Raw genomic sequence first — 26,947 nt, 5'->3', positions numbered from 1 at the left:
AAGGAAGCCCACGTACAAATAAACTCAAAGCAAAAGTAGCTGAGATCAAAAAAAGCATGAAGTATGTGAAACAGGCTAAAAAAAATAATGTTGTGATCAGTAGTATTCACAGACAAAATTTCTGCCTCATGAACATTTCAGACAAATTAAAGCTATAATTAAAGCAGCTCAGTTGATTTCAAAACAGGGCCTGGTTCCAGGCTTGACAAAGAGTCATAGTGTAACTAACTTGGCTGAAACATCAGCCTGGAAAATTACAACCACTTATTATGCATTAATAAGTAATGTGTTCCAATTGAATTAAAATCCAGTGATAGTGAAATGATATATTGACTACAAGCTGCTAACTACATATTGACATATGGATATGACAGTTGACATATTAACTTTCTTAACATAATAGAACTACAACATTTTGAAAAACTGTTTTTTTTACATGTAAAAATACTTGATTAAGCCTCCTCAACCTAATGCTATTAGTAAGCCGGAAAACTTATTTACGACATAAAAATGCTGCATGATATAAAATTCAGAGAAGTAATTCACAACTAGTAAACAGTGAACTTGTATTTCTAACATGCACAGTCTGCAATAAAAGATCAAAGTGCTAACATGGTATCTTGTGGTTATTAGCAATAATCATTTCACAAGTGTTTAAGTAGTCAACCCAAAGAAGCACATAGGATAGTGATATTATTCATTGAAGATAAAGAGTGCTATGAAACTAAGTTAACTGTATCACAAGAAAAATACGTTAGGGAACTACAGAAAACAGACATAAAATATCTCACTAAAGCTCAAGATAAAAAACAAACAGACAAAAAAAACTGACGTGCAGCACCCTAAGGCCTTTTCAGTTGTCCAGAACTGCAATAGCTAAGCAGATGATAAAAGATTTTAAAATTCTCAAAACAGGCCCTGATAATTCTTACCATCCTTCAGATCATTTTACAAGTAAATCATTTGTTTACATCTAGAGAACTGGCGTTGCAAGGGGATCTAGAAACATGTCTGCATTATCTGGAAACAAAATTCTGCAACCTCCTGAAATAATTTTAAGTACTAAAATGCATTCCCCTTCTGTAACTGATCACTTAAACTGAAACATAAAGCCTTGTAGTTTTATCCTTCATTACCTAAGCAAGTTATTTTTTCTTCTATTTAAGAGAGAACCAAGCTCTTACAAAAAAGAATTATTTCTGTATGCTGACACTTCAGAACAGCTGGTAACAGAGAGAGAAACTGAGAAACGTGAAACAGGAACGAAGATGGTCACCAAGAGAGTACTTGCCAGGGCCACAAGAAGCCTCGGTTCTAGTACCAGCTAGGTTATATGTCCCATACAACTACCGACAAATCATTTAGCCCATTCTGTGCCTCAATTCTCTATCTAAGCGTGCATAAACACTTACTTGGCTCACAAAGTTTTCTGAAAGGATTTTATCCTTCAATGACTGTGAGGTAACAGGCAAATACACTGATCGAAACCATGCAAATGCCTTCTTAGTATTGCTAAACACCCTTGTCTGCATTCTCAGCATAATTCTTCCACTTTATTTAACATCTTATAGTATTAAAAGCAGTTAGTTAACCACTTTCCACTGCATTAAACTGGAGTTATCGTATGGAATAAGCCTGTTTATATGTAGAGTTGCTGAAGGCATGTCAAATGAAGGACACGTTCATCACAAAAGACTTGTACAAGACATGAGGAAAAATGAGAAGCATCCTTCTCCATAATCAATTATCATTTATATCAAGAAAATTAAATCTTAACGTTACATGTTGCTTCAAATAAAAATGTTAGTTCTATACACTGTTTCAAAGTTCTCCCAGTAACATTACCTTTGAGGCTAATAAAACTATAATATGAATGACTATGAATCGAACCTACACTTCACAAGAAAAATAATAAATCATATAATTGTTGCTTCACTTTTTCCACACAGAACATCCTGTCCCTCTGCTGTCAACAGAAAGCCAAAATCCATAATAGTTCTTCACCAGACACAAATTCAGATTTTATCGATTTAAAACATATTAAGGTTTCACTAATACAGAACACTAAATTGGCACACAGCGTTGAAAAAGAGGACACTGCAGCCAGCCTTGAAAGTCTCTGATAATGTGCAAGTCTACCAAATGGGACACTGTTCAAAATTAAAGGCAGGGAAACTACAACATGGAATTTGCTGCACATGTAACACGTTAGCCCACTGCTAATTCCTGGGATGACGACTCCCTCTAGCCTGTTTCCCCAAAAACCACAGCCTGATACACTACTGAACAGCTGAGGCAGCTGCTCGCAGCTCTGCCAGAGAAGGGATGCAACTGTCTCCTCCACGGTGTTTGAAGCAATAGCAGCACCTGTGTGCAAAGCAGCAGGCAGCCCTTTTGTAACGAGCTAACGATTATCGTCTTAAGTATCTTTAGCTCTGGCTAGGACTGAGCTTAAAAAATACCCTTAAAAAAATACAGTAGTGAACAAACAATGCGAAAATAGTAGCATTTAAATACTGAGATTTGTTCAATGGGGCAAGTTCAGAATAAAAACATGTTTTTACCCAGGATGATTAGACAGCAGAATTCATCTACTACCTGTGGTAATAAGGTAACAAAGATAATGGATACCTTACTGGACAATGATATCACTCATTTACAATTGTTCAGGGAGTGGGGGTGGCTTGTTTGTTTGTTTTTCTCCAAGAAAAATCTGTAACAAATACAGGAAAACCATTCCACACATTTAGGTTTTAAACTCATGCAGGTTATAAAGTGTCCCAGTAAGACTTACAGGACAGATTACCTCCCATGAGCCTGCAGTGTCTGTGCTAACCACTACCAGAAGCGGGATGCTGAAAGAGAAGAACCACTGGTCTCACATAACATGACAGTCCTTGTGCTAACAATAACAGCATGCAGAGTTGCTATTTGAAACATTGTATTCACTCAGAAAGCTAAAGATTTTTTTTTTTTGCTTTTAAGCCCTATTACTTCTCAAAACAGGTTCACCACTGGAGAAAAAGGGGACGGGGAGGAATATACAACTGAAGACAGAAGAAGGTATCACAGACTGGTCTGCTTGGCAGCAATACAACACTTGAGATTGGCAAAAGCCAACCAAAAAGAATGTTCAACGTGTTCATCAATCAGTATTTGCTACCTAATGTTTTCATCAGGTGATTTCACAATTATAGAAGCAAAAGCTATGAGCTAGAAGAAAGATTCTGAAGCATAAAATGTTACAACTGGAAAGAAAAAAGCAGTTCTGTTTCAACTTGAGTGCAAAGCTTTCAGATTTCTCATGCAAGTCTGCAGATAAAAAGAAAAGTTCCTTAACACATCCACAGTGAATAAATAAAGACAATTCTAGCCTTCTAGAACTGCAAGTACTCTGCTTACAAGTCAATGCCCCAAAATACAAGGGCTGTCTGGACGTTGCATATACACTTATTTGCTAGAAGTGAATTGCATGGAATCAGGTTGTTGAAATCATTGTCCAAAAATCATTTTTTGTTGTTCTTGAGAAGTTCTTGATCCAGCCCCAGAAGCTAAAATTAATACCATTTCACATCTTCCTGCATATTCTACATGCAAGTAGTAGCCAAAAAAAAAGAAAAAGTTCAGAAATATTTGAGTATTTTCTCACTGGCATTCACAGTACAGGTCATGATGGTTTTTTTTGATAGAGTTCAACCTTCACAAGTAAGCTGTCTTTAACATATCACCTTTTCCTAAAGATATATCTATATTTTTTTCCTTAGCCCTTTTTCTTCGAAAAAAAATCCTAAAATGCATATCTACTCACAAACATATACAGAAGTCTGAAATGAGGACTTCAGCAGCAGGAGCTTTAATTTCGAAAACCTGAAAAGTACTGTGGGTTTTGCCATTAATATCTATTTCACTGTGGATCTTTTAGCAAATACCTATCAAATGGCTGTCCAAATTCTACAAAAGATTGGGTTTGGTGTTGGTTTCTATACAGTACTGTAGAAATTTGTGGGTTTTAGCATGCCCTGGAATGCATCTTTGCTTAACACACTCATTGGGAATCTACGCTTAAGTCTAACAGTGATAACTGTGTAACTCCTCCCAGTTTACTTACAGAAAAGGGCAGAACATACATTCTGTTATACTCCTTGATAGGAGAACAACTACTACCAGCTTCCTTTATGCACAAAGCAACAATATTTCATGCCAATCAACCGCATAGTCTCTGCAAGTGACATAGTAGGAAAGTGGCTACAGCATTGTACTCAGGCACGCGAGACACAGATCGAGCTGCTTTGCAGGTGAAGTCCCACAGGGAAAACAAGAAAGGCAAAGCTGAAAACCACAAAGCGTGACAAATAAATTGAATAACTGAATAAACTAAACTCGACTCAACCTTATCACAGAAAGTAACAATAATTTAAAAAAATGTTATTTATCAAAGGGATAAACAAGAAGAAAAAGCTTTAACAAAAATACGTTAATACAGCATTTAAAGAATGGCATGAAGTTTAAAATTAAAATATATTCGACTACCGCTAGATTTGGTCAGAAATGTGATATACTGGAAGTTATTGTCCAGTTTCACAATAGTAGATCCCATAGTAAAGTTAGTGTCCTAAGCATTTAAATTATAAATAAAAACCTGCTTAACAAACATCAAATAATTCTTGGGAAATCATGCATGTATAAACAAATGCAACAGAAGGAGCAACCCGTAACGACTCTTTCCCAAGAAGCCAGAAAGACAGACCTTCCAAAACGATAAAAATTACTTCCACAGCATCTAATCGTGTTGTAAAAGAACCCACAGAAAAATACTAATTTAAAGTGCAACACATTTTGCTAGCCTTCAGGAACACTTGTCTTCTGCAGAAAAAATATTGATGCACTGCAAAACAGCCTGAACTTTAAAGATTGCCTGGCTTTCTGGCACTGTTAAAAATAGAGCAACCTGCCAAATTAAAGGAGTAAAGTGGCTTGAGAATTTACATAGTACAAGGACTGGTAAACTGCAATACTAAGGTATTTTACCAACACTGACACATAAAATAAATAACCATTTAATGAGAGGTAGATTTGTTTTTTATTCCCTGAAACACTCCATACCCCATTGGAAGCTAACACATCTTCTGTCTCATCATCTTTGCTGTCAGCCTGGATTTCAAATGGGTTTCCTCCATTACAGTACTGCTCAAATAAAGTTACTGCTGTTGAAATTGCTGAAGCAGGCTGCTTACTAGGTGACACAGATGGGGAACGTGACTGCTCCATGAACTTAAATTCCTATTAATAGAAATAAAGTACAATTTTAATCACCAGGAAAACAGTTTCACTATTATTATAACTACAGTTCTATAAAAACAGAGTATAACAACAAACTTGTGGGCAATTTAACTTGATATGAAATCTTTTAGCCAAACCTTGCTTCTTATTTAAATATATTATTTATACTGGCTCAAGGTAACCTTGAAATTGGTAATCCTATACTGCTCATATTTCTGACTTTAGCAGTTACTGGATATGATATGTAATACGCCTCCTTCAATCTGAAAGTATTCACTTACTAAAACTCATTGAAAACAGTTTGGTTTTTTTAATTATTATTTTACAGAAATCAGGAAATAAAAAGACCTATAATTTTATCCAAGAATATAGGTTTGTTTATTTGTTTTTACACAAGTTACCTTGTAATTTACTAAAGCAGAAATATTTTATTTCATCCTTAAAAAGTTATTTTCAGAAAATTTGTACTGTCCAAATCCATTGCACATGAAGTTTCTGATGGTTATCTTTTGCTTGACATTGCTCAGCTATATCCCTTTCCCACTTCAGTGATAGCTCCAATCACAGGTACCCATGTTGGCAAAATGGGTGAAATTCACCCAATATATGATAAACTACACACACACACAAAAATCACTTTCAGATAGCAAATGAGGACATCTATTACTTGCTTTCAGTGGAACTTTACCACAGAAAAATTTACTTTTTTTTTTCCCCTCTCTCCAAATGAGCCAATATGACCTACTTTTTCAGGTGTCAAAATTGGTACCAATTAGCAAGCACTACTGAATGTAATTATTTTTAGGCATTCTTTTTTCAGCATCCTACTCTCAGAATAATAATTTAGAAATGGAAAACTGACATATTAATGACACGTTGAAACATGATAAATAACGGCAAATATTATGCTTACAACTCTAGCATCTTATGTAATTCCCTAACAGCCTAAAAGAGGAACATTACTGTTTTAAAAGCATCTGAATCTACAGTTTTCAAAAACCTGAAATTTACATTTTTTCAATACCTACTAAAATCATTTTCACAGTAGTTCACAAATCATGCTACTTCTCAGAACACCTAGACTCCTAGCTATTAAGGTATCAATACATTTGTATGTGTTATTCAAAGAACGTACATGAAGCTGCAAAATACTAAAGCTGGATTTAACAGGGCAAAGTTCCCAGGTCTCATTCTCCAAAAACATTCTTAATTCTTCAAGACGGGTTCTGAAATACAACAAATGAATATTCTTAATTGGCAGCAAGAACAAATCAGAAAGTAGACAACTTATGCAGTGAAAAATGCTTTCAAAAAACATACAAGTCACACTTGAAAACCGATACTTAAATGAACTTACTTGTTCTTTCAACTGACAAACCACCTAAGAGCTGTGACTACTAACATGGTGTTTGTTGTATGGCACCTGTAAAGAAATTCTCAAAGAATGCCAACCTCCAAAATTTGCAAACAATTGTGGTTTTTGTCACAACCATTAGGAAGGACAAAGGAACTGATTGTACAGTAATACTGTACTGTTTTTTCTCTCTGTAGACTAAAGAAAGCAGCACAATACACACAAACACTCCATCAGCACAACAGCTTCTGTGAGCCATTGTAAGACAGATGTTTGTTTCAATAACCATACAAAAGCCAACAGATAACTAAGGGAAGTGGAAAGAGCTAGATGTTCTACAGACATAGAAGAAAAGACTTAAATGGCTGCTAACCACGTCTGCTATAGTTTGCTTCATATCTTAACCTTAGTAGTAATATGGAAAAATTATTAGGGAAATGTAATCAAGCCATTATGTCTCTGCATTGTTTTTATTGTGCTTTTAATCATCAGAAAAGCCTCCATTCAGCCATAAGCAAAAATACCTTAATAAAGAAAATCTTTCTACCACATAAGCAGGAATTCACATAGAAATAAACAGCAATGAGTGCTTACTGAGGTCACATTGCTGTATCTTTTCGTCCTAATATACAGCATACTGTTTTGCTTAATGAATAGCAGTTGGTAAAGTATGCACTGGGTTTCTAATTAGGCAGTAAAATATTCTAGAAATAACATTATTTGAATAAACTGTAATCACTGCTACAATTAGAATTTTCTTGCCTCGATATGTGCTGAATGATGACTGCAGTTTTCTGTGTCTATTTAAATTCACCAGTTAAATGCAAATAGACTTCATACTCCAATTTTAGAGGCACTAAGTGCTCATAGCTTGCATTTCTTCTCACAGTAAAGATAAAAGAAACAACAGAGAGACATTCTGAAAATCAGTTTCAGATTAAAATTCTTTCAGGGGAAGACTAAGGAGAAAGATTCACAGAAAAGCAAACGTTTGAAAGCTACATAGCACAAGATTTCATACCGTTTCAAAACTGAAATCAAGCCACTGAAAAAGTATTTCAACAGATGCTGCTGATTTTCACCAGCACACAAGTCTAGAAAGTGACACAAGTGAAAGGTCTTATGCATGCTTTCTCTGAAAATCTTTGATGATCGGACACACCTTTTTACAAACGTATCAGAAAGAAAGTTGAACTGCATTCTAAAATCCCCTTCCTGATGTTCTCTGCCAAAAGCCCCTTCTAATTTTTCCAAATAACCAACCTTTATCCAACAAAAGGTTTCATGTATGCTCTAGCACTACATGCTCTCCTATACTTTTTGAATGATGTGACCAGTTCCTCTGAATGCTTTCTCTATGCTGCTGGTCCTCTAAAACACCACAACACCGAGGAGGCCACATGTCAAATGACACAATCAAACAATTGATTACTCCTGGACTCAGAGCATTTCAGTCCTATGTAACTTTTATGTATTAATGAATTCTTAAAAGCACTAGCTTTTATCCTCAATTAAGTACACAGGAAGAGTAAAAAACACATTAGCTTGATCTGAAAATGTGAGACACAAGACACAAAGCTTTTATATAAATCAACGTGAGGGATATAGCTGGAACAGAGGTGTTTTTTTTTCTGTTTTGTTTTCTGCTGTGTTTTTCCCCCAATTTTAAGGATGAAAACATAAGCCAATTAATCTCCACAATACCCACATGGCATACAACAGGTAAAAGTATTAAAAAGTTAACATAATGTGCATCTCATTAATAACTATTTCTTTTATTTTCACATGAATGACCAAAAAACCCACTACCTTAATAAGAAATGCTAGTGATTTCAAAAAATGATTATTTCGGTACATATTTTATTAATATCCTTAATCTTTATTTTGTTTGAAGATAATTCAGAAAATTAGTCTGATTCCCTAATTTCTTAGATAGGTCCATTAAACAATCAAAAACGTGATGGTCAAAACATTATTTATTTAACTAATAAAAGTATTACGTGATAAATCAGAGGAATAAAAGAGGCTTAGGTAGGCCAACTCAGCTTTTCCCAGGAGACAACTGAGCTGCTGAGAAATGAAGCATGCAGCAAGGTAGGTGGAAAAGTTCAGGGAGCTTCACTTAGAGGTGTCATGAGCTCCTGTCAAAGTCTTCACCATAAGAATATATAACTGCAAACTTCGTTTCCAAATCAGTACGGTAAATTCAGTTCAGGGTTCAAAAATGTTTTTAGGAAACAGAAAGGTGGCATGGAATCTTAATCAACTGATCTGACAAGACACTGCATACATCTGATTAAGGCTCAAGCTTTTCAGACAGATGGAACTGAGGTCTTCATCCAGTGTCTGAAAAGAAATCATAGCTACAAACTAGCAAAGCCAGAAGGAAATCCAAAACATGTTCTCAGCTTCTGAAGTTAGACACTGCCTCATGTACTACTGTCACAATTTTCATATTTTTGGATTTTAGGCAGAAAGTCTCAGACCAGGTGGGTTTGGATGTATTGGTTGTATGACAGCTCCTAGACAAGGGAGGACAACAGAACAAGACTGGGGAAGTATAGAGCAAGGAACGATGTTGTATTTCTTCTCTACTCTTCTTCTTCGTTTAAACCCAGAAAGAAGATAAATGCTAGATAACCAAAATGAAAGAGCCAGCAATTATCTAAACCAAAACATTTTGGAAATCAAGACAATTTAAACTAACAGACAAGTCTTGAAGCTGTACTGTTACAGCCACATACCATACACACAGCCAAAGATTAAGGCCAAAGTAGACTCAACTGAAACATAATTAGATACTGCCAATGGAAGAACACTGAAAACGTGACTCAAAAGGGCAGACACAATTCTAAGCATCTTGTTAAAAAACAAAATTGCTTATTTAAAAAATAATATCATGGCCACACATGAACTGATCTTTCAAAGTAAATAAAAAAAAAAATTTGCCAGGAAGTATGGATGTGAGAGGAATTCATCCTCAGAACCCCAGAAAAAAGTTTAGGAGATGACCTGTAAAACTACTAAAATGTTACACAAAGTGTTTTTCATCCTTATGGAGATAGCAGAAACAAAAGCTTCGCCACCTTCTTCCCTTTTCCAGGATTCAGAGACCTATTCTCATCACAAAATATATTCCACTATGAATGAAATCTGTCAACCTCAGTGCAGGAACATTAAAGTTTTCCATAGGAATTCCGCTGAATAAAAACTAAATGCAACAAGATAAACGTCATTATTCTCATCTATTGCACATATTGTAGTCTCACCTGTGGTATGTTTTGAAATAGTTAACACTTTGTTTTCTGATAGATTCTTGCAAAACTTCAGACTTACTGCCACAAAATTCTTCTCCAACTTGCATCAGCCTGCAATAATAAAAGAAGGTTTAGAAATATTTATTGATTTATTCATACTGCTGTTCCAATCTGAATTATGAGCCTCATTCATTACCACAAGAGTACACTCAATTCCATAAAAACAGATCACTTAAGTTAGGTTGCAAATGCTTCACTATTTCCACAAAACTCCATGTCTCATTTCCCTCCAAATCCTATCACGACATCCCATATACAGAGTGAGAAAGAGCCATAAGCAAAAGAAAATGTCTGCTTGTGATCCCATTACACAAGGTAAGCTGGACAGCTCACAGCCTGAATCCATCCTTTTATGACCAGAACAGAAGGATCCAGTAATAGTGCAGTACTGCTAGACTGTACATTTTGCTGCTATTGATTGAGAAGCCCTTTAAAAGCTTTTAGAAAAATCAAAATTGTCAGATCTACACTACTGAAATCTTAAAGCTGGCCAACACTGAAATCATATTGCACACAAGCACTACTTGAGCAGAGAAGCAATTCACGCCTCATCCCAAGTACATCCTTGGTGCAGTCAGCAAAAGAGAGAGACTGGCACTCAGGCTCCCACATAAAGAGGAAGTGCTCTTCTCTCTATATGAACTCGGTTGACATATCAGCCTTAGTTTACCATGCTGTTTTATCAGAGTTCAAGTTTGTCTGGATGTAGTAACTGGCCTCATAACCACATCAGTATACCTGCTGATAACATCAAGTACAAATATGAAGTCGTCATATTTGAAGTTAGACAGATCCGTTCCCAGAAGATACGTTTTCACTTTCAGTTGAACATCCTACAAAAACAGAAACATTTCAGAATTATTTAATGAATCCTCAGTAAATTTATATGCAAAATATGAGGTTTTGTATGCTATATACACTAAAAAGACACTTAAAGACATTAAGATGAATGCTCAGATGCCAGGTTCATTAGCACTTCTCAATTTGTTTCCACTTATAGCTTTTTTCTGAGGTCCAGTGTACAATTCCAACGTCTGTAACATTAATGACTTCTTGTTGACTTTCTTAAATAATAACATAATCAGTTTCTTTAATAGTTTATAACACAAGATCAATCCGAGACATTTTATCGTCCCTGCAAAAACGCAGTTTTGGATTACAATTCTAGTATGTAAAAAGTTTACAGCTTTTTCATCATATGTTTTGGGGTCTTGCTACATAAACTGATCCTGCAATCAATCTAGGAATATTATGAAACCAGGTAGACTAACAAGATTTCAGGTTCTCCATAGCTCTACTTACACCAGAATGGATACAGAAAAATCATTATTCAGCTCTGAATTTCAGTACTTCCAGTTTCAATTTTCTGTTTAATCCATTTTTTTTTCATTCTTCCATTTCCATACCTCCCACAAGCTATCCCAAACTGTGAGTAGTTCAGAGATGCCATAAAATGTGTTGGAGAAGGGGCCCTATAAGCTCCTTATATCTCCTTGTAAACTATGCCCACGGAACTGAGGGCATATTCCACTCTGCCCACTTTTATTAAATGGTTTGCAGCACTCCCTGTCATCATCAGCTAGGCCCAATTTAAACTTCAGGCTGACACAGACTCATTTCAAGAGGCCTTAACCAAGAAGAGAAACATAAAGCAGTATGACTGTTCCAACAGAAAAAAAAGCACGAGAAGTAAAAATAAATAAATAAATAAAAGTACAAGATTGTGCTATGGAGCAGCAGACAAGCTGGGAGAAGTGGGATCAGGCTGAGAGTCATGTCATTGTGCTTTGGTATCCTGGCTGAGTTTCTAAGCAAAGTGACCAAGTAGTTAGTGAGTCATGGAAATTTCATTTCCATGGTTTTGATACACGCAGCTTACAGCAGGTCACTTGCAACAATCCTCAGAGAGAGCTCTAAAAAAAAAAAAAGATCAGTATAAATATAACTAATTTTTTAAATGTTTATACCACTGAAAAACGTACCTGCCATATTCGTGAAAGCCCATGTTCCAATTTCTTTTTTATGTAGCTGCGGTCAAAACTGTTCTCCTCAGTTCCAATCACATTGCTGCCATCTGAAACTGAAGGTGGAAGGTGTTACAGATATTTCCAAAAGCCTCAAAACATTTCCTAGTTTTTGACCGATAATGATTCTTCTGCCTTAGCTATTATTATGTCAGCCACTATGCAAACTCCAGGAGAGCTCCATTGCTCTAAACTTTTGAAAAGAAATAAATAGAGCACTTACAAATACTACATGCTATTACAGACCGAAAAGCTCCTGATTACCATTATGTAAGGAAGATACCCATTCAATAATACCAAAATAAGATGAGAGAGTAACTGATACTTCAAATACAAAAGACAAAGTTCTTAGATATTCTAGCTTTGTAGACAAGAACCATAAAATTATGCGTTTCAGGAGCATGTCCTTTACCTTTTTCCCTCAGTAAATTCTGGCTGCAATTCTGAGGAAAACTAATTAAACTTTTTCCATGAACTATGCAAACAATATAGCATGCCTTTTTTTTTCTTTTTTTTTTTTTTTTTAAAACTCTCACACTAATTTATGCTTATGTATGAAATAATCTGATAATCATCTAATGAGATGTCTTTCATTCTTTAATTCTAAAAACTTCATTTCTACAGCATGGGATCACCTTCTGGATCACCATTATAATGCAGATAAACTTCTCCCGTGCATGGTCATCTCTGTCTCCACAGAGGTTATATGTTTTTACTGATATTTTAAAAAGGAGAAAGTAATATTTGACATGTAATTTTTGCCCATACAGTTGTGGTTACGCTTGCATTCTGTGATGGCACAGTGTCACATAATTTGCTTCACAGTCCATGACTGGCCACAGGAATGCTCTTGTCTTTGTAAGACTATACATACAAATTCTCCGCATGATTAAAAAGAAAAAAAAAAACCACCTGTGCTGCTCTCCAGGAGTCAGTAATTCTGACAAATGTATTTTCCAAGACTGATTTATCATGGAAGATCAAAAAATATATAAACAGAAAGAATAACCCAACCAGAGAAACACTAAGCAGATTTATCCTTTCCAATTTTTATGAGGAAACAGAAAGAGCTATCTTAGTCACAGCATACTGTAGAAGTTTCTTCAACTTCTGCAGAGTGAAGCCAAGCCTAAAACAACCCATATCTTTGACCTGTTCTCAAGACAAAGATTGTAGTCCTTGTCTTCACTGAACTGCCATTTACAAGGGAATGGCTGGAGAGAAAGTCATAAAGATACTATTGTTCAGCAACAATTCATGCAACCTCCTCTCCTAGTGCACCTGTGTTATGGCCAGTTATGCTAAGAGGTCCTGTTTCCAGTCTTTTAATGAACTGTGCTGCAGTTAATTTCACATATGCTAATATTGAAGTTAGGATAACTTCCTTGAAAACCAAGGATATGACAAAGGTCTACAAGCATTTCCACTTTTTCCTTTGAGAAATTTGGAACAGGTGGCAGAATAATTTAATATTCATAATTTCAAGTAAAAAGAAGAATCTGAGGCTCGCAGGAGTTATTCTTCTAGATGTCTGATTTGAATACAGTAATTTTTCAGGTTTCTCAGCATCTCTTTAAAATTGGTAAAGATAGCCTTCAGTCATAACAAAAGGTTTTTGTTTGATTTTTGCTAGGCAGAAGAAAAAAAGAAAAGACATTCAAATCACTGTCATCTGGATTTATTCTTTAAATACCAAGTGGGACTTGCACTGAATTTATGCAGTATTATAAATGGAATGCTTTGAAATTTAAAATGGTTGAAATTAAATATACATCTTACATCAGTTTCTTCTTGCATTTCTGTTGATCTTTTATAGCTATTAAATTTGCTACCAACTTTCACCTCCAGGTTTATATCTGTGAAATCACGAGTTTTAAATGCTATAGTGATCATTTTCTTGCTCTCTTACAACTCTTCCGTCAAATTATTGCCTCAGGAATACACATGAATTACATCACCATAACAATAAATTTCATGAAATGTGAAGACCCAGCCCAACAGTGCAAAAAAAAGCATTGCAACTTTTAAGTTTACTCCACTTTGAGTGAAGACGACAAAATGATCTGCTGATGGCCCTTTCAAACTATTTTTCTCTGATACTGTACTACAAACACAGCACGTACTTTAAGCATGACCAACAGCGCAATGGAAATTTTTCCAGCAAGCAGGAATGAAAACCGATAAATTGTGTCAATTTGCTGTTCACTACATGAACAGGATAAAAAAAGAAAAACATAAGTAGCAATTTACTAAATACGACATGGAAGAAATTTCATGCTATAGAGTTTATACGTTCAGTTCACCAACTTTATCTTCAGTATGATTAAACAAATCCTACACATCAACAGTTCATTCCACCTTTCCAACACCGTATTAAAGAAGTTAGGGAAGTGTTATTATTCAGGATTCACAGAACTATCAGTACTATACATTTATACAGCGTATATTAGCATTTCCTGTATTACAAGATATACTAAAATGCATCTCATGCTTTAAATATTTTCGTTTACAATTTAATTTATATCTAGAGATAATCATCAGTTTATACCATTAAACTTCAAAAAAATAATCCCCTGTGGAACAGGTTACACTATAAATTAAGGAAATGCAAATTCTGAACTCATTTTCGGGGCATTTTGGACACACTGAAGAAATTCTTTACTCTGAGGGTGGTGAGGCACTGGCACAGGCTGCCCAGAGAAGCTGTGGATGCCCCATCCGTGAAGGTGTTCACGGCCAGTTAGATAAGGCCCTGAGCAACCTGATCTAGTGGGTGGCATCCCTGCCCATGCCAGGGGAGGTGGAACTGGGTGATCTTTAAGGTCCCTTCTGACCTGAGCCATTATATGATTCTTCTGAACTGCCTCCATGGTTCCTTCTGACATGCCATCACCTTCTATAGGAACTTTACTCTTTGGCTTGAGCGTGTATCATAGTTATTAAATTAATAAATATTGAATGAGACTATGTACAGGTTTAATGATCAATACACCATGAGCAATAGTTTTTAGAAAGAAAGCAGACATTGGTAGATATTTATATTTCCTCTGAAATTAAATTGTACTTGTCACACTCCCTGTTGTGTGTTTTATGATTGCTGAGGTTTTTGAAAAAGTAATTCAGTAGCTTAAATAAATTCTAGTTGGACAGCACGTTACAGCTAAGCCACAAAGTCTCCAGCAACTTAAAAACTAAGCGACAGAAAATTTAGTAAATTTGTAGTAGACATACCAAAACACTCCACCACCTGTTTTAGAAGCAATACATTTAAAATGACTCATACGATGAAATATACCACTTTATTATGCTTAGTGTTTCCTTCAAATTGTTTTGCGGTGCAAACAATTTCCTTTCTTCAGGAGTATAGAAAGCAACTACACTAAGGGGAACTATTTTTAAAATTACATATGGAGCTGAGCAAGTAGTCTACTGCAATAACTTTTCTATGTAATAAACTCTTTATGATACCTGCCTTATTTTACACTTCAAAGACTACAACAAAATCAAAACAAGAGATGTTTACTTTTAAAATAGCTTCAGAAAGATGCATTATTAAGAATGAGAAATTGACTAAAAATTTCTGCATCTCGAAGTATTTCAATTCTGAATATTAACTCTGAAATACTTAGAAAACTTTCATCAGAAATAACAGTTTCAATAAATCCATATCAGATTCCACACAAAACAAGAAGGACTCTGAATGAAATACTTGCAATATTTTATCTCTAAATTTAAAGTAGGAAGACAATATTAATTAGTGTCAATTTCATTCTTTTTAAGACTTACAATCTGTAATTTATGAAAGAAACGCTGAATTTCAAATGCATTCTAGGAAGCACAGTCTTCCAACACCTCTTCTTTACTTCTATTTCCATTTTTTCCCCTTTTCCTGACAGTCTAATGTAAAAGATACAAGTTTTAGGCAAATCAGGCAAGGAAGAATAATTGCAGCAGCAATCCTACACTCCTTGCCATTTGACAGAAGTCTTTTTCTATGTGCAGATCAGTAAGAAAAGAGCAATCCTGCCTGATTCAAATAAATGGGAGTTTTGCATAAATCTCAATATTGTAAATTTCACACTATGCCCTTTGCCAAACAGAAGCATCTTGGATTGGTGGAGAAATAGATAAAGTCTGTTCTTAGACATTTTATATTAATGTAAAGTACGTCCAGCAAAATGTACTCAGAGGACTGAGACCAACAGATAGATGAAAGTTTATGGTTCTGCCCTCAAAACACAAACTGAAGCAACAGTAACACAAAACAGAATAATACTACAAGATAAAATGTTTGCCTTTTCCTGTAAGGGTGTCAAGGAAATTGTGATTATATCTTAACATGTAGATGGCATGCAATACTCAAAAAATTGGATTTCCTGAAAATCACGACAGCTACTTATGACAGATTTATTTCCTACTGTTTCTATCATGTTTCCTAGTACACAGTCCAGTATCCCAATCCACTGTTTAATATGCAGTAAAAATTTAAATATTGATGAAAAAATCAGAAATTTCACATTGTTCCCATATTAAAGGGGACACTGCTCATCTTCTCACATTTTTTTACTCATCTGCCACAGCTGACTTACTAAGCTATACTGTTTAAAATAAAACTGTTTATGACTGTAGTAATGGCAAATACATGTATTCATTAACACTCCAAAAAAAGATTACACTGAAAACCACAAAAAAATTGGTATTAAAGTCCTTATTGCACACTGTAAGTGATAATGCTGAAGGCAGCAAGCCAAGATTACAAAGGTACCTAAATATGAATTAATGACTTGAGCACAAAAAAGTTATTTCCAAATATCAGAAGTTTTCTTTCCAAAATAATTTACCGGAAGATACAGTTGCTGTCTCATCTTGATCATGATTCTCATGCCACTGCATTGTTCGGTAATAGCTGAGCATGACTTCCCAAAGGGCTTTACAGAGATCAGCAAGGCATGGAATGTAGCTGTCTGATGTAATATGCTATAGAAAAACAAAATAATATTGTGAAACTGTTACCAATCATGTTCATCTTTTGCAGAGGCGAAATAAAACATAGAAAACCCTCCACATTCAAACAGCTCTGTTGCTGGATGCATATCAAAGTACCTGAGAGCTGACAAATGCCTGATATCAGTCAGCTGATCAAGCACTGTCTAAAAACGCAGAGTTTATTTCTTAGTGTCTTTTTTTGGAATTGACCAATCCAGAGGGATTGGCCATACCTCTTTTATTCACGGAACGGCAAAGTAAATACAGCAGTGAAGCTGTACAGTCAGCACATTTGACTAGGAAAGATGGGTGCAACCACCCCTGAGACATGCAGGCACCACTTCTGTTCAATAATATATTCGGACTTCAGTAATATATAGAAGCCATCCTGGCTGATGATCAAATGATGATCAAAGTGGTAAGTATGCAGTAGAAATTTCTAAGATGAGATGTCAGGGAAAGTGATTAACTTGAGAAGGGCTCCTGCTGGGTAAAAAGAAGAGTATAAAATTGCTCATCCGAGTGGGAATGATAAGTCACCTTTGCCTCACTTGCTGTGAAGACACAGGAATTTAGAAGTGTTGGTCTCCTATTTGTATCCTATGATTTACTTCTTTAAATTTTAGATGATGTGTATGCTAACAATGAAGTGCTAAGATATAATTCCATCAAAATCAGTATTAAGTGGAAAATAACCAATCTTTCAATTAGCCTATGAGATGTATTAAGAAACTACTATAGCTGCAGGGTTATTTTAATAACTGAGTACTTCCTTACATAAAGGATACCTACAACAGAGGAAAAATTCTGATTAAAAAGTATACATTTATGCAAGAATCACATACTGTACAGAGGTCTTTGTACTGTAACTTCTGAAACTTGGTGTCTGTGTTTCCTGCACATAGCTCCACATATCCAAGAACTACTTGAAACACAGTGTTGTGAATGGCTTGAGTGAAGTGCATATGTAATTGGTCCATTGCTGTCTGAAAGAAAAGGAAAAGCAAAAATCAAGTAGTAAAATTCAATTTGTCATATGGCAGAGATTTCAAACTTCAGTCTTTTTCAGTACTGAACACTGGAGATTGGAAGCATGAACTCCAATATCTGTTTTTCAAACATCTAACTTAGGACTTACCTCGCAATATTACTATATTGTAATGTAAAAGAGTTCATGTATTACCAGGAAAAACAGTTTCCCCTTCCATCCTCCCTGTATAACTCACCAGTTTTCTGATGTTATCACTACTAAATTCTAATTTTATATGATACATTCATTTATTCATTCACCATCCCAGTCATTGACAGATATGCCAAAAAGCAATAGGTTGAGATCAGTACTATTTTTCCCAGTGGGAACACTTTCAACTAAAAGAAAAATAATGCCTTTGTAATTAATAAAAGTAAAATGACAGTCTTGAATACATCTTCTTGGTGCACTGAGTTCTTCCTTGCACAAAATAATGTAGGGAACAAGTAACAAGAAGTGTTGCGGAAAGCTTGCACATCATATCAATAAATTTCTCCTTACTAAACCCTAATTCAATAATATTTTTTTTGCAATAAAAGCAAAATGTGAAGTTAATTTAAGAAGAAAAAACAACAAAAGAATACTTTTTCCAGAAAAAAAAAAAAGAATCATAGAATCATAGAATGGCTTGGGTTGGAATGGACCTTAAAGTCTGTTTTATGAATTATCCCATTTATCATTCGTTCAGAAACTGTACATGACATTAGTCTACTTTGGACACAGAATTTTCTTGCTGTTTCAAGATAAGCTAATAATCAATATATATGGTATAAACGATGAAAAATTATTTCATGTACTAGAAGGAAAATTATCAGATCCTGTGGATTTGAAAACACTGTTTTGCTACTTGCTTTCTGGCATTCTTCAGTACTGACCAAAGCTGAGAACTTCATTAGCACTGTAGGAAATGAATAAGCGACACTGACTTTACCCAGTCACAAATAGCCAATCTTTTGCAGCTAGTCTTAACTTGAATTAGTCAAAAAAATAAAAAATAAAATGGCAATTGAAAACATGAAAAGTATTGAAGATACTGAAGCTTCTTGCCATTTTATTTAATGAAAAGGGGCCAAAATGGGAGGGATTTCAATGATGCAACTGAATTGGTTTCAGGACAATTTCAAAACTCATACTTCAACAATAATAAAAAAAGTAGAAAACAAGTTACTCTACCATAAAGCAAATAAAGCAAAATTGTGCAGTAACAAATAATAACTGTTCTTTTGTTTTGTTCAGAAACTTAATTCCTTTCCAACAAAAATCTGCCTTTCTCAACCTGCACTATGCCTGCTTTTAAGTTTTCTCATTTTGTAAATAAAGAAATTGAATACAAAGAAATAACAAAGGAAAAGTCTAACAACTAATATTCTTCCCTAACGTTAAGTTGCAATCATTAGGTACTCCGATAATTCTGCACAATGTCATGCAGCAGAAAAGAAATCAATTTCTGTTCTATTGCAAAGCTATACTGTTTTAACAGTCAAGCCAAGGAAAAAAGAACTCGACTTTGCTATAAAGGTTCTAATTAGAAAGAAACAAAGAACAAACAAAAATTTAAGAACAAAACCAAAAAGGTATCCTAATGTCAGCCTCGCTATGGAACACTGGGAAACAACGTTTAAAAAAAAAAAAAGAAAGAAAAGAAAACTTAGAATGAAGTTCTTCTCATCCTGTATTCAGCAGGAGACAGGCACTCTGATGTGACTGCCAGCAGCTAACGCCTTCTGGAAGAATCTCTTCTCTAAACCAGAATATTATTGCTACACTGGCACTGTCATGTTCAGCACCCCTATATTACGAAAACTGATCACTGATGAGAACTGCCTGCAGGACTATCTCCTCTCCTTTTGTCATGCCTTGTGTCACTTTTTGCTGCCAAAAAAATATCTCCTCGCATCTTCATTCCTGTCACATCCAAGTACTATAAAATGGGAATGCATATATACAAGGTGCAGGTTGTGCATAGCTCAGTATCATGGACATAGCTATAAAAAAAATAGCACTCACATGTCAAGGTATAATTTGTAATGCATAAAACATTACATAAGGAGGTGAAATATGGAATTGCTAGTTATACCATGTCCCAAAACCTATGTGTTACTGCATTACATGGCTTACCTTTAGCAATTAGTGTTAAAATAACAGAGCCTTTGTAAGCGAGATTCATCAGCATTAGGATAATCGATTTCTGCCCCAGTACACAAAGCTCCACATCGTTACACCACTGTTCTTCATGACTTACTCAGAACACAAATACTAACCTGTGTTTTTCCAAGCAGCCTGTAAGCTTGCTGAACCTTTGTGTAATGACTTATATCAAAGTTCTTGCATATCTTGGAGAGCGCTACATCCAATTGTTCCTGTATAAACGAAGGCACAAAAATGTGTTAAACATGTAATATAAGCAATATACTTGGTTTGTTTTAACAAGTGAGGAAAATAAGTGTATTTAAAGAATGCTGATAATTATGCTTGTAATACAGGCAAGACTGGACTATTTCAGGTGGCATATCTTGCCACATGCAGCAGCACTTCAGTCTGAAATTTGTGCCAGACAACTGGCTTCACCATTTCCAAAAACAAGTACAGCAAAAAGTACTTTACGCCGCTGAAGTCAAGTTCAAAGTGATGTTTACTTTGTGAAGGCTTAGCACCCCAATATCAGAGAGCTTGGATTTCTAATTTGGTCTACTCCCACTCCTAAGAAAAATCCAGATCTGGGGAAAAAATGAAAGGGCTCCATAGGTGTTTCAGCTCAAGCAATTCAATTACAGACTATTTATCCTATGACTACAATCTATTAAATGAAATTCACATTTTCTGACATAAAGGTTCATTGTGAAATAAGTCATTTATGAAGCACTACACTGGCATAATGACCAGAAATAGAGAAGAAAGCACAAACACACATCAACACACAGTTACTAGTTCTGTCATCAGAGCAACGTCTGGACAAAACGTAGTGAACAGCTTGACAATAAATGAAGCCCGCTTTTTATGTGCACTGAATAAAAAGATGTAACAGGATCATATACTTAATAACTAACTAATAAGCTTTCCAAGATTTTGACTGTGAAACTTAATAACATAATTTTCACTTAGACTCTTAATATATTCTGAGATACACAGCCTCTCTCTAATTATTCTCAATCAACAATGCAAGAAAACAGGTCCCAAATCAATAATTTATGCAGCTAACAGATAGCTTCTCTCCTTACTAGTCCCTTCAATTCTTATTAATTAAGAGCAATGCAACCTTACTCTTGCAAATCAAAATAAAAGGATTGTTTAGTCCCTATATACTTTTACTCATTCCACTGGAAAGTTTTCATGAAATATTTAATTAGCCACAAAATATTAATAGATTTTGATCCCAAAGATTTGTGTTGGTTTTGTTTTAATGGTGTTTCTTTTTTCTGAAAAAAAAAAAAAAAAAAAAAAAAAAGATCAATATCTTCCTTAAGCACAAAAAAGGAGGATAGAGCAAAAATCAAGAACTCTGCATTTTTTTGATAAAGGTAAATGGTAAAAAATGGTAAAGGTACAAGCAACCTAAACAGTCAGATATTTCTCAAAGTGAAATTCCTCAATATGGAATTTCAACCATATACTGATATTAAAGTTTTTTTTTTCCTTTTCCTATTTCATGCGAAACAGCTTTACAGACAAAGAAACAGGGATATCAAATTGACCGTGAACAGAACAAAAACACAGAGCACATTAATTTTTCAGCTAGATTTTTCCAGGGCCTTTTCCCATATAGCCACCTTGTATTTTTTGTAACATTGTCTTTGCTTTCATACTGTTAAAAACTAGTGGAGGGAAAAAAAAAAAAGAATGGAGATGAACAGAGTCATTTGACTATCGAGAAGAGTCATTATTAAAGTAGTAATTATTGGAATATGTTTTAAATAAAATAAATAAATAGGAAACTTGAATACAATTCTTTATCTAGCTATGAATCGCTTACACCAACCAACATGTTACTTCTTTCCAGATTTTGCTGGATTTGTTCTGCAAAGCTGTTACTGGGAGGAAGTAAAGATGCGTGTCCCCTTTTAAGCAATTTCAGTGTTTGTTCACAGGGAATAAATGGTATCCTCTGAACATAACAGGAATTAAATCTGAGTGATCTTAAATAAAGATTAATGACTGGACTAAGTGAGAGTGAGATGAAAACAGTCATCTCGTTAGCTCTTTAGGACCAGACATGCTCTGAATAGATGCATATAGCAGGGAAAGAGTAAAACAACAAAGAAAAGCTTTGCAAAAAAGTAATTTACAAAAGGCATAAATGAAGAAAAGGTAACAAAGTTCTAATTGCACATGGAATTAAATAACAAGGTACAATAATACATGCTCTAATCTTACTTTCCAAAGAGCAAATGATCAGAGAGAGGTGTAGAGAACTGCTGGAACAGCAAATTCAGTTTCCTGATATGCATTACATACATAGAGATTACATGCACTACATATACATTATACATACCTACACTGTTAGGCTTCCGACAAAAGCTTGCCAAGCTCCAGCTCAAAATCACTTACTAAAGGAGTTAAAAGAATTCCTTTTGTTCCTATTGTTCACAAAACCCTTTTTTTGAACCCTTTTTTTCCATCAATTTCCAGCAAGAAACCTACTATTTTGTATTTGCTTTTGTTATACTGTCTACCAACTTAAACTAATGTTAGTTGTATCTTTCTCGGCTATTCAAGTCTTACTTGCTATGCCTTAGCATTGGCCCTACCCAGCAGTTTCCAGTTTGCTGACCACTAAAGTTTCCAGTGAAACTGTCATCTCTCGTGTATATTATCCAAACCTATTGGCATGCCACTCTTGGTTATTTTTCACAACTCTTTAGGACAAGTTAAAGAATTCACAGCAGTTCATGGACTGAAAACCACCGTGTATATTCATCACACAGGGAGCATACCTATGCTCCAGTACTTCTAATATGATGTATCTATTTTATTGATTGCTTTACCACTTGAGTTGGCACAATTAGCAAGCTGGGATGATAGACTTGATACCATATTATAAAGCATTTAAGTAGATTTCAGCACCAAAGGCTACATGAATAGCAATGGCTACAGTATTCCAAAGATTAAATTTGAAAGAAACATGCACATTCAGTAATTACTAACAGCAGTGCATTTTAGAAAGCTCTAGTATCTAGAGGTTAACAACTAATATACACTAAACAAATATAATCATTCTTACCTCTATTTGTTCCAAAGTATCTTGCAGTTTTGAATTTAACTCGCTATAAATGAAAGGAAAAAAAAGTTTAAAATCAAACTACTGGTCATACTAACAGTGCTGTATTCTTAACACTTCAAATTAAAGTATCTGTTACAGAAGCATATTATCCCAGCTTTATAATGCAACAGTGTTAAGAGAGCCCAGACAAGACCTCATCCTGCTGGGATTTACCCAAGTATTCAGAGATACTCCCAACCCCACAGAAACTTGTGCTCTAAACATTTCGATTCAGCACTCTGCTCTACTACAGCAATACAGAAACAAAAAGGTCAGGGCAGTCACGTCTTTGCAAACTGTGGTATAGAACCTTTTACCCATTGCTCAGGAACCCCTTATAGAAACACTATTGGAAAAATGTTTAAATTTTTAAGAAAAGTCAGAACTTAAGCTTACATAACGCTCAGAAAATCTCTAAGACCATCACTTCACTTGTCTGAGCTGTACTTGGTATAGAAAGATTAACCAAAAAAAGCTACCATAAGAGAAACTATTTTGGACAAAGAAAGGCACAACTGCTGCTCTCTTAACAATTAGCTTTTAAAATTTTGGAATACCAACCAAAAAAAAAAAAGTGGCTAATATGTTTTTGGTTTTGTTTGGGAGGGTCATGAAAACAAAGACATAGGCAGGATATTCTCTTCAGCATAGAAAGCACGCAGTTCTGATGGGATAATCACCTTACCTAATTTAAGACGACTTACATCTGTACTCCGAATCTTTTCCTAAGGGGCCTACATTAACTATCAAAAGATAGATTCTAGCTGCCTTATCTAGTTCTCTCCACTTAAATGACATGCTCATCACCCCTCCTTTTTTAGTTCTGTTAGATAACCTGGATAGAGCACCTTCCAAAGAAAGGTTTAAATAGAAAATAAAAATTAAGAGAAAGAGCTGGCATTGAACACTAAAAGCAAGTAGCCACTAATTCTTTGTTGTTTATCCATATGTAACAAGCCTCCAGACAGAAAAGCCTTCTTAACAATTTCAGGCTACTTCATCGCCTGCTGGAGTTTAGGAGAATTTCCTATTACTCTAGTCCTTTTATCTAGCAAGAAGAGATTAGAACAAGAGTAAGAATCTTGCTCTATGCACAGAAACCCTCCTGTCCATCTTTAGAGCTAGGTACAGCACAGACCCCCAAGGTACAAAAATCTTTTTGGTTTATATGTTGAAATTAACCGGTCTAAAACACAGAAGCTGTTGACATCAGCAATAATGATTTAATGCACGGGCAGCCTTTGCACAGACTGAACAAATCAAGCAACCGTACTGATATAAGCCCTATTAAAAACTCACAAATCCCCTAATAGTAACAGGTACTGCAGAAACACGAGGGATTCTTCTCAAATAAATGTCATGAACACGCTGCTGCTTGGTAGCACTTACCTTTTCTAATTAACTTAAAAATACACATGGATTTTTTTTAACCTCATCCAGGCAAATGACGTGCTCACACACATGAAGAACTTGCTCAACTACTGCAATGTAGGGCTGAAAAACTTCTTGGGCTCCTGAAACCAATTCCTGACTGTTGCAGTTGACCACATCTGACGTATGCAAGTGTTTGCAAGAATACATCCCACGTTTATACCAACCAATCTTGGAGAAGGAGGTGCAGTCACAAGATTTCGTATGAAATGTAACTTTGATCAAGTATTGAACTGAAAATGTAGAAATGCAGCATCCAGCTAAAACTGCCTATGTTTTCTAGGCCACAATTACTAAGATAATGCTTGGACATAACGGCTACAAGATTATTATGAAAGCCCATCTACCATAATTGAGACTTTATGAATTAAATGAATGTCCTGAATTAAAAAACATATTAAAAGTATTTTTCACATCCTCATCCACAGAAATCTAAATTAGCATATTTTTAGAAGGTACATCTCCTGTGATATAATAGAAAGAACATTTAGACCCAAATGCAGTAGACAGAGTGGTCCTATTATCTGACACTAGAGTTTTCTAAGGGTTTTTGAAGGGAGTCTGTTCCCATCGTAAGTAATCAACAAGCAGAAGGCAGATGACTTTGATTTCTATTTATAAACAAAAATGAATCACATAATGCAAGCATGGAATGCAACATAAGCACTGACCTGCTTCCCTTGGAAGAAGATAATGGAGAACAAAGGTAAAAAACAGAAGTCCAGCCTACTATTTTAAAGGAGGATGAGCAGTCACTCTTAAAAGCAAAGAGGTCGGGAAAGCTGCAATGCTCGTCTCTTCAGACTACACACACAGCAAATCAAAATATATATATACATACACACACACACACTCCATATAAAGGTTTAAATCCCCTGCTGATTAAGAAGAGCTACATCTAACTCCTACTACCACCTAGCAAGAAAAATCTGAAGGAATGCACTGATTCTTGTCATGTGGACAAATAAAAGTGATACTGTGAAAATTTCACGGTAAGGTACAAAGGTGATTACCTACAGATCTTTATGAGAGTTAAATAGGTTTTAAATGTCAGCGCTTGTCTGACTTCTTGATAAACTGTTTCTACTGTGGTCCCAAACAAAAATGCAAAAGATCTAGCCTAACCCCTGCTAGCAAGATGTTACTCCATACAATACATATTCTTTGGGATTTCAGGAAGTAAAACAGTGCACAATTATGAAAATATATGCTCTGAGGCTGAGATTTACTGTTAAAAATGTCCTACTCTCACAATCCAAACAAAAATAAGCTCAGAGAAAAAAAAAAAAAAAACAATCTCAGAATAAAGAAGCAGTCCTGATTTTTCTATCATCATTCTTTCTTTCAAGAAACTGTCTTCCTGGATGCAACTTCTTTTGAGTGCAACAACAAAGTAAATCCTCAAAACTATTTGTCACGTATCTTGTCAGTATGCTAACAGATTTAAAATAGTATGATTTTTGCAGTTAAATATTCCAAATGGCAAAAATATGAACTGTTAGTTTAAGTTTAAAATTTTGCTATAGTGAACATAATGCAGTGGAAATTAAAATTGAAACTGCAATAAAAGCTTGAAGTGATTCAGAATTAAACTAAACTTTTTATATAATTTACATAAAACAAAATTTAACTTAAAGACACTAGGTAAATAACCTGAATCTCAAAAGCACATGTTTTTGCAGATGAGTACTCTGAAGAGCCAAAGAAATCAAGCTACCTTTTCAAGCTGAATAAATTTTATTTTCCAAAAGAAGAAAAATGCAGGAGATACACAGAATAGATTAGACGAGCCATAGAGCATCGAAAAGAACAATATACTAAGGAGAGCTTCCTGAACAACGAAGACACTATAGATGACACCCAGGTGTGGAAGACTCTATAGAATCCATCTCTCCATCTCTCTCTAGAATGTAGAGTCAAGCAGAGCAAAACTTGTTCAGGAGTCATCTTGCATCTCGACAACCTAATTGTGAAGTACTGAGGGAAACCATGAAGCCATTTCTCATTCAAATAAATAATGAATATTTTTCATTCACCACTATATATGGAAGGGATTCAAAATTTTAAAAAGGTTGTGGGGTTTTGTTTTGTTTGTTTTTGTTGTTTTTTTTTTTGGGGGGGGGGGAGGTAAAAGAGGGGAGTTGTATCAAGTAATGTAGGCTAATTTTGGCTGTGTAGTTGATTTATATCCACGTACAAGTTTTATGGAACTAAAAAGAAAACAAAAACTAGCTTTTCAATGTGATACTTCCAAATAGAGAGAGGCTT

At 35.1% G+C, this 26,947-nt stretch overlaps 1 protein-coding gene across 1 annotated transcript in view; it reads right to left on the bottom strand.

Annotated features, from left to right (window-relative positions):
• VPS50 (VPS50 subunit of EARP/GARPII complex) overlaps positions 1-26,947 on the bottom strand; it is a 78,910-nt gene that overhangs the window by 30,296 nt on the left and 21,667 nt on the right. The window contains exons 10-18 of the mRNA XM_080581734.1: positions 23,210-23,252; positions 20,253-20,351; positions 17,807-17,947; positions 16,817-16,952; positions 11,934-12,031; positions 10,690-10,784; positions 9,904-10,002; positions 6,416-6,506; positions 5,104-5,280 (exon numbers count right to left, since the gene is read on the bottom strand). Coding sequence (XP_080437860.1) covers positions 5,104-5,280; positions 6,416-6,506; positions 9,904-10,002; positions 10,690-10,784; positions 11,934-12,031; positions 16,817-16,952; positions 17,807-17,947; positions 20,253-20,351; positions 23,210-23,252 — 979 coding nt within the window. The remainder of the gene's footprint in view (positions 1-5,103; positions 5,281-6,415; positions 6,507-9,903; positions 10,003-10,689; positions 10,785-11,933; positions 12,032-16,816; positions 16,953-17,806; positions 17,948-20,252; positions 20,352-23,209; positions 23,253-26,947) is intronic.

The sequence above is a fragment of the Anser brachyrhynchus genome, assembly GCF_964034855.1.
Source record: "Anser brachyrhynchus genome assembly, chromosome: 2".
NCBI lineage: Eukaryota > Metazoa > Chordata > Aves > Anseriformes > Anatidae > Anser > Anser brachyrhynchus.
This window is presented reverse-complemented; position numbering and strand designations above follow the sequence as displayed.